The 9142-nt window shown below is 31.6% G+C and overlaps 1 protein-coding gene across 3 annotated transcripts; it reads right to left on the reverse strand.

Moving 5' to 3' along the window:
- Positions 1-295: 295 nt before the first annotated feature.
- Positions 296-3636, reverse strand: LOC114746592 (probable RNA-binding protein ARP1). 3 transcript variants are annotated; one of them, XR_003740293.1, is made up of 7 exons: positions 3418-3636; positions 3092-3236; positions 2158-2293; positions 2000-2042; positions 1120-1339; positions 493-578; positions 296-358 (listed from the first exon to the last, which is right to left on the reverse strand). XR_003740293.1 is itself a non-coding variant. In XM_028934818.1 (6 exons), exons 1-6 carry the CDS (start codon positions 3634-3636, stop codon positions 553-555), a joined length of 789 nt encoding a protein of 262 aa, XP_028790651.1. In that variant the 3' UTR covers positions 456-552. The 3 variants fall into 3 exon arrangements, 1 of the variants encoding a protein (XP_028790651.1); XR_003740294.1 differs by having other exon boundaries at positions 493-598; XM_028934818.1 differs by lacking the exon at positions 296-358 and having other exon boundaries at positions 456-578.
- Positions 3637-9142: the final 5506 nt, after the last annotated feature.

Genomic DNA, 9142 nt, shown 5'->3' on the forward strand with positions numbered 1-9142 from the left:
TTATCTAATTGAATCAGACTGGAGTATTGTCAAATCCAATTAAGAGTAACCTCTTAAAGGCATTTTCTGTGTTCACACAGATTTGAACTTAAGCCATCATACTTAAATGGCCAGAGTATTGTATACTAGAATAAAATATATGAGATTCTCTTAATAATAAACGCCTCAATATTCTTTTTATCCAACTCTTTCGGAAATTTATACAAATAAAAACGGAAAGCAAACAAGTATGAGTTGGATCACAACGTTCATATCTTTAGCTCATCAACAGTTCAGATCAGTCTAAAAGTTCACAGCTCATGCTGAGATGTTAGAGAGAGACGGAGGGAGAATGAAAGAATCTCATCAATGACAACACCTAATTAAGATTAAGATTAAGAATTAAAAATTGAAACAATACATAAATAAATTAAAAAAAAGAAGCAAAAAAAAGAACTGGAGAGTAGCTAGAGACACAACAGATGAGATAATAATGTTGCTCTGTGCACCCACCACCTTCCTCTCCCTTTAGTTATTTGCCAACTGTGCAATGCACTGCCCTGCACCTTTCCTTCAGCCAACCTTTTTCAAGCTTTCACCTATTCCACACCCAAACAAACTGTCTCTTTAATATCAGTCTTTAATTTCCCAACTTCGTCTCTTTTCTTCATTCTGAATGGTTTGTCTAATTATATGCAAAATATTATGATATATTATTATTAAATCTAAATACAATTAGTTTTTTAACAAATGTGGGTCTTGCATGCTTTGCATTATTTATCATAAACTATGAACGGTCAAGTTTGTTAGAATTTTCATATTATATACATGCATGAGGGCCTCTCTAGTGTAGTTGGTTATACTTGTGGTAGTGTGCCCATTAATACTTAATCTTTAATGGGTGATAATTCAGGTGAGGATTGAAAGGGGGGGAAAATGAAAAAATCTGATTGGTGAGTCAAGGGAGGGGTGATATGGTAATTTGAGATCACGTGGGGGGTGACACATCCGTCCTATGGGGCGTAATGCAAACGAACCGAGCCCAATCACGATCACAGGGTCACGTGACCACAATGATTCGTGTTGCTGCGTACAGACATTGACTGGGGTTGGGGGTGGGCATGTTACCATGTGACGCACCTGTGTTAGGAGTGATGGACGCGGGCTTTGACATGATGGCCACGTGCCCCGCTGTGGGTGGCTGGAATATGTGAGCAGGCAGGCCCATCGTGTGCGTTTGATGGTACTGATAAAGAGGGTACATCGGCATCAATGTGTTCCCACCCACCATAGCCTGGCTGGGGTACAGTGGGGAGTAGTAACCATTCATGTAGGGCCCACCGCCAGTGTAGCCTAGCTTCTGTACACCATCACCGTACTCAAGTAAATCTCAGTAACAGAACATTCTATAAATACAATAACTAATTATTATATTTTTATTTTTAAAAAAAAAATTGCACACTTTAGAATTAAAACAACTAAGTACAGATAATATGGTTAAACTTTAATAGCATGACACACTGATTCTCTCTCCATGTGGGCACACTGCAAAACCACCAAATGGTACTCCACACCCATGTGTGAGGGGTGCTCATATAATTTTTAATTGCCAAACTGTGTAACAAGGCTTGATATTGAAAAGAAGTATTCCAACAAAAATTTATATTAACATAATTCCTATCCAGCTATAAAAACACTTTTCGAATTATGTAAAGGGAAAACCATATTGAAGGTACCTATACTTTCTCTCAATTTTTAATTTGGTACCTATGTGTTTTTTTTCCTTTAATTAAACATTTAATTTTATCTTTTTAGCAACATTAGCTCTTATAACTTTGTTCTATTGATATTTTTAGTCTCTACATAAGGATTAATGATGTTAATAGAGGAAAAATAAAGATTTAGTTAAGAACAAAAAACACATAGGTACCAAATTGAAAATTGAAAAAAAGTATAAATACCTCCAATATAGTTTTCTCTTTTGTAAAATCAAAATGAACAATAGCAAAATATACCATACCTGATTGTAATTTATGTCAGTTGGAATGTACGTTGGGGTGTACCTGGAAATGAAATGGGGTAAAATATGAAATTTGTTTGGTGAGTGTGGAATAATTACAGAATTACATGTTTAATTTTTGAAGGAAAAGAAAGGAACCATAAAAATTTAAAATATACCCATATAGAGGAACAGGTTGATGGTGGTGATGATGGAAATGTGAAGCAGGTGTCCCCACCGGATAATACCACGGGCCGTGATTGGCTGGCGGGGGTGGTGCATTTTGGGAGGCCCCTGGTCCTCCGCCATTCGATGCTTCGTTGATAACAACACAATTTCAGACCTCCATGATGACCACAATTACAACGATACCATCTTTGTAAAAGAGGGGGAAAAAAATCCATCTAACCTCATCTTTTTTTTCATTTTTGTTTCTAACAATAGCATTTCATAGTCAAAACTTTTAATTTTTTTTTAAATATAAATATCTTTCTGTTGAAGACAATCCTTTTTAAGACACTATCAAATACTAAATATAAATACTTTTTTTTAGAGCGGATTCAACTCTTAGTTTGTCACGTTGTGAACGACTATCCCCTTCCACTAAACCCAATCCTGATTAGTCAAAACTTTTAATTTAATTCTTAAGCAAAATATATTTTATTTCACCTTTTAAGTGAGTGAAATAGTTTTAATAATGTTTTTTTATTATAAATTTAATAATGTGCTTAGCTAATTGAATCCTAGTATGAATTGATGGGCCAAAAAAAAAAGCAGAACACTACAATGAATACTAATATAACTTCTAAATTTTCTAGCTGTTGGGATTGTCATTGCATTTTATTAAAAAGGAAGGAAATTAGAATAAAAATGAGAAACAAATTATAATGAATCAAATTAAAAGTCTTCGTAGCAAAATAAACATACTGTCCCATAAAATGCAGCACAGGAAAATATTATAGTGGTAGTCAACAGGAAAAAAGGAAAAAATAGACAGGAAATGACCAACCAGTCCAAAAGGTATCTCCTAATTTACAAAAAGCGTCGTCTATTATTTCCAGTCCGGAGTCTCTCCGATACTCTCAAAGTGAAGTAGCAAGCAAACAAGCTTACCTTGTTGACGAGGCGGTGAAGTGTTGGTGGACCTAGGGCGTCGCGCGCCGAGCGAAGCCAGATTGCAGTTGGCTCGGCGGCCATTGATGACCGGCGTAGGATCCTCACAAGCCTTCTTCGCAGCTTCAGCTTCCTTAAAGGTCACCTACATCAACAGCATCAATCTCAGAAACACAGATTCATCATCATCAAGAAAATCAAGAAGCTAGCAATTAAATCGAAGTGAAGTGAACTACTAACAATAAGTGATAATAATCCTCAACATCGATCAGGATCCACCATGAATTGAAATAATGAAAAGTGAAAACAAACCAAATTAAACTTACGAAGCCATAGCCCTTGGATCTGCCGGTAGCCTTATCAGAGATAATGACAGCCTCGAGGATCTCGCCGTACTTCTGGAAATGCTCTCTCATAGCGTCCTTGGGAGTCTCCCAAGCCAATCCTCCAACAAACACTTTGGTGAGGGTGGTATCACCGAACTGACCAATAACGCCGGCGTTGGAGTTGGAATTAGCAGCAGCATTGAGGGCCACCTCCGGCATTGTTCTCCGATGAAGAAATCGAATCGGCGATGGATCCAGCAGACAGGTATAGGACCAGTGTGCGCGTTGGAAGATGAGAGTATGAGAACGGTCAATAGGGAGAGGGAAGAAGGGGGAATTAAATAAGAAGAGGAAATGAGGAAGGAGAGAGAGAAGAGAGAGAGAGGACAGAGAGGCAGACAGGTAAGAAGAGTATGGTATAGTGAGGGATTGAGGCGAGTGAGGAACGTGATCGCACACATATATACATCAGAAAATGCTGATCAGTGACACCGCTCCGATTCACTCTTCTCAGTTCTCATGATCTTTTTTTCCTTGTGAGTTGTGACTGTGTGTTGTCTCTTGAGAATTTTTGTTATTTTATCATTTCCCGTTTCCTTCACGCGCCACGGTCAAAGATCCTACGAGACTCTCGGCTTTTTCGCCAAAAAAACAATTATTCAAATTTTTATCCTCTACTCTCTCTCGTCTTTTTCATAAGAAATTTGGCCATTTAAGGTTGTAGTTATTTTAATTTTGATCTCTTAAATTTTAAAATATAAGTCTTTAAAACATTAGTTTCTATTATTTAATAAAAATTTGGACTATTTTGACCTACGAGGAACTAAAAGCTATAATTTAAAATTTAAAGGAATAAAACTAAAATTCGTAAAAATTTAAAGGGTGAAAAATTATACTACCTCCTGTCTTTAATATAAAACCCTGTTTAACTTTTAGTTTTGTCCTAATTATAAGACCTCAATCCATTTTGTCTCTCATATTTATGTATTTTTTTCTAAGATAGTCCTTCTAATAGTGATAGTTTTAGCCAATACACTTAATTAATAAGGATATTTTAAGAATGACAACACTTATTTATTACAAATAACTAACTTAACTTACTTCATTAATCTCTTCAAATTAGTCAACTGGGTTTTATAATTAGGACTGGAGGTAGTATTAACCCAAATTTATTTTATTAAACTCATTATTTTTCTTATTAAAAGCCTGTTTAAAGCACTGATGAATATTAATAGCTCGTTTGGTTCGATTCAATGAGAAAGAATTGCATGTAATTAACACAAGTGACTAATTCATGCGTTTAGTTGGGTTTATTTACTCCAAAAGGAATTATATTTTGTAAGCGATTACTATAAAGAGTGTTATGTTTTTAGAACTAATTAATGAATAATGATGCAAACTTTTTGTGTAGAAAAAACATGTTTTCACAATGCCCCCAAACTTTTCTAAGTTGACTAGAGTATCCTGAGTGGAAGATGTGATCACTTATTAACCCAGTTTCAGTGTGTATAAAATCATACTGATTACTTGCCAAAAAATTACAGGGGTTATTATAATATGTGTGTCTGTGTGTGTATATATGTCTGTATGTATATTATATGTAGGCGTAATTTTAATTAATTAAAATTTCATTATACTTAAATTAAATCATACATGTTTGTATATAAGTTAGTAAAAGAAAAAAATATTTGCGATAAACAGACAAACTGATTGTAGCGGCATAAAAACAAAGTTACTGTAGTATATATGTTTGTATATTGATATTGACATGCAATGATTCAATTCATTCAGTTCCAAATGTACATAAAAATTATACTCGTTAATTGTTTTGCCGGAACACTTGTTATTGTTATTATAATATACTCCTTCGATTTTTAATATAAGACCTATTTAACTAATTTGATTAGATTAAAAAAGTTAGATAAGTTAGTTCATTATAAGAAATATGACATGTTTTTACTAAAACACCGTAATCATCTTTCTTAATATCCTCCCTCCCTCTTCCATTTGATTATGGTTGAAGGAGCATCCATAGGGGTAATTTAGAAAAAATTGATAAATATGAGAAACATGTCTTATATTTAGGACCAAAATCAACTCAACAATTGGGTCTTATATTAAAAACCAGAGGAGTATACAAACAATTTTAATTAATTAAACTTTTAATATTTTTATTGTATATATGGACTTGATAATTTTGTATATATATTACCTTTTCTGTACGACCAATGTCTTTGGCACGAACAATGTCTGAAACTTTAGTACTTCTGTTTTTTAAATCAAAGAGGGGGTTCCTTATAAAATAGCATCACTACGTACAAAACAAGATCTAGTTTCTTCTCACAACCTCCCCTTTCACAATATGAGGCGGTTGATTTAGGATAGAAAAGCTGCTTTTCATAGAGAGAGAGAGTTTAGCTAGATAATCAGCAGTAGAAATTGACTCCTCCCTAAAAATATGAATTGGTATAACCTTCTAATCCTTGTGAAGCAAGAATCCAACATCATCAGTAATATATCCTTGAAAGGATGCGTCCATTCACATCCTCTACCTAATATGAACAAGGCTTCTATATTTTGGTAGCCTCTGTCCCAATAAAGGAATAGACCATACAGAGGTAAGCTTACAGCTGAATCCTACTAACCATTGGTCATAACTGCTCCAAATAGCAACTCCACATCCACTTTTACCATCCTGTAAGATTGAACCACCCACTCCTAATTTAACGAAATCATCTAGAACTTGAGGTGTGAAGTCTTTTCCTGGGCCGACACTACAATAAGACTTGCAATATTTATCATCAAGTCTTCATCCCAACAGACACTGAAGAAATTGCCATCAACTTTAGTACTTTACTTTGACAATTGGGATTTCTTCGCCTCAATTTAAATACTATTGACAAATCTGTATTCTTATTAGAAAATAAATGTTTATTCTGCTTTTATTTGTTGTATCGAATGAATGATATATTATTTAAAATACTTGTTGTTATATATTACGCCTGATTATTAATATAAAAACTAGTTGATAAATTTAATTTAATTATAAATATAATATCTCAATTTATTTTGTCTCTCATATTGATTATATATAACTAACTTAACTAATTTTTTTAATATCTCTAAATTAATTATTTAACTATTTTATTACAAAAAAATATTGTAATTTTCGTTATCCAAAAAAGTAGTGTAATTATTTAACTAATTTTCGTAAGGTAAAGAAAACTGAGACGTGGTTAGTGATGACCGATTTAAATTATCTCAATTTTAATTTTTAACCCATTGGACAGATTTGAGGATTAAATTTAGTTCTAAATATAAAACCTAAATCTATATTGTCTTCTTAATTTATCATTTTTTCACTAATATATTCCCCTTGATTGTAAGGGCTCCCACCTAGAGATAGTTTCAGTGCATATAATTCAATAGAACAATTTAGGAAAGTCAGCACATATTTATTAGAGATAATTAAATTAACTAATTTTTTAATCTTTTTAATTAGTTATCTAACTCCTATATTAAAGATCGAGGTAGTAAGTCTTGTATATAATACTAACATCAATTCTCTAATTAGATCCACACTAAAAAACATGATGAGTACTATTTTATTGTTTTCTCCCTAAATTCGGAATGCAAGAATATTTGTTTTGCTTTTTTGAATTTTTAATTCTTTTCACCTGGAATTTTTTTAATTTTGTTTGAGCTATATATATAAACGAAAAGTATGGAGTGTTACAGGGATCCAACATTTGCTACTTTGATCTTTAATATAAGAATTATTTAACTAATTTGAAAATAAGTAAGTTAATTAATTATAAAAAATGTGATATTTTTTCTTAAAATACTATAATCAATTTTCTTAATATCTTTCTATTTCATACGTAATAATGATTGAGAAAATATCTATAAAATAATTTTAAAAAATAATAAATATAAAAATATATTTTATATTTAAAATAAAAATAAACTTAATAATTAGATCTTTTTTTATTAAGGATGGGACAAGTATAATTTAAAAAAGAACGAAGAAAAGAGCCAACAAGTTGCGCGTAAGAACGACGCTCCTCTGGTGAGTCTGAGGATCCTCAGCCAACTGCTGTACGGCTGTTAATGTGCGCCTTCTCGAACCACATGGCAGCAGTGAAAAGTCAATAACACCCTTCAACCTATTATTAACTCGTGTGTGTGAAAAATTTATTACAGCCCGTAAAAATGATCATACATTCACGTTGATATATATACATACATATATATATATATATAGAGAGAGAGAGAGACTAATACCCGTTAAAGCCTTTTTTGTGCCGGGAACCTGGGATCACGGGGCCTCTTTGCAATGTCAAAATTATAATTTAGAATGTGAACCGAAAATATAATTTACATATCAGTAACTTTATGCAATTAACTAATAATCCTCTTGATCCAAAAAAATAGTTCTAAATATAAACCTTATTTTATACTCCTCCGGTCCTTAATATAGGATTTAATTTTTGAGTGCGTTTTGATTCTAAATATAAAACCCATTTGTTATATTTATCAGTTTTCTCTAAATTATCCCTATGGATACTCCCTCAACCATAATCAAATAGAAGAGGGAGATGAGATATTAAGAAAGATGATGATGGTGTTTTAGGAAAAATGTGTTACTTTTCTTATAATTAACTAACTTACCTAACTTCCTTAATTTAATCTAATTAGTTAAATGGGTCTTATATTAAAGAACGGAGGAATAGTATAATTTATACTATAAAATGAGGTTGTTATTTAGAGTTGGAGAAGTATTAATTAATAAAATTGGATTTTCTTTTGCCAGGAAATAATTGGAATGGACTAATTAGCCCTATATTTCGTTGATGTGTTGGAAACTTCACGGCTCACCGTGCGTCTTTACGGTATTAGCCTATTGGGAGTGTTTCAGTTATAATATTATTTTGTAATACTTATAGCGTACAATTTTAAACTTGCAATTTTTTATGGGTTTGATGTGTAAAATAAAACAGAATATAATAACATAGGTTTAGTTTAGTAGAAAACGTTAATCACCGGTGTGACGAACCAAAATTTGAATTTATGTTAGGAGAAGTGTCAATATTCAGTACCTGATAATATATCAAACAAGATTATTTTTAATAAGAAGATACCTATAACTAATAATAAAAAAATATAATATGAAATATAAAGGGCCACAATCATTTTTATTGGCTGAATTAAATGTTCTAAAAAACTTTTATTGGCAACAAGATTATGATCTTCTTTTTGCAATAATGACCTATTTTTTATTATCACCAAAAAAGTTAGACCATTGATAATAATATTAGTCTCCAATGGATAATTCTCAATCTTATATCCAACATATTTATAATTAATTTTTGGCAAAATTACATGTTTGACCTCTAATTTTTAGTTGTTTTTAATAAAATTATCTTTTAATTATTTAACTCCAAAATTTTTAATACCAGTTGATAATTTTTGTAACAATCATTATTACTTTTAAAATTGAACATAATATGTCAGTATTTGAAAATTTATTTTTATATTTAAAATTTTAATATCAGTATTTTTTTTAAAAAAATAGCGTTAGGATTAAATAACTGAAAAGACGTTTAATTTTTTAAAGCACAAAATTTTTTTAAATTTGATATGAAGTTGAATGAGTAGATAAATATTTTTCCTCTTGATCTTTTAAAAAATATCAAAATTGTTGGCTCAAATTAAGATCCTTTAT

The sequence above is a fragment of the Neltuma alba genome, unplaced genomic scaffold (assembly GCF_004799145.2).
Source record: "Neltuma alba isolate B1F8T4 unplaced genomic scaffold, ASM479914v2 tig00005074_pilon, whole genome shotgun sequence".
NCBI classification, from domain to species: Eukaryota; Viridiplantae; Streptophyta; class Magnoliopsida; order Fabales; family Fabaceae; genus Neltuma; species Neltuma alba.

Bases quoted from the DNA above. Each gene is read 5' to 3' on its own strand.
- LOC114746592 (XM_028934818.1), bottom strand. From the start codon at position 3,636: ATGCCGGAGGTGGCCCTCAATGCTGCTGCTAATTCCAACTCCAACGCC. The intron at 3,237-3,417 runs GTAAGTTTAATT...CTGTTGATGTAG, and splicing joins GATCCAAGGGCTATGGCTTC to GTGACCTTTAAGGAAGCTGA. The intron at 2,043-2,157 runs GTATATTTTAAA...TTTCATTTCCAG, and splicing joins CAACCTGTTCCTCTATATGG to GTACACCCCAACGTACATTC.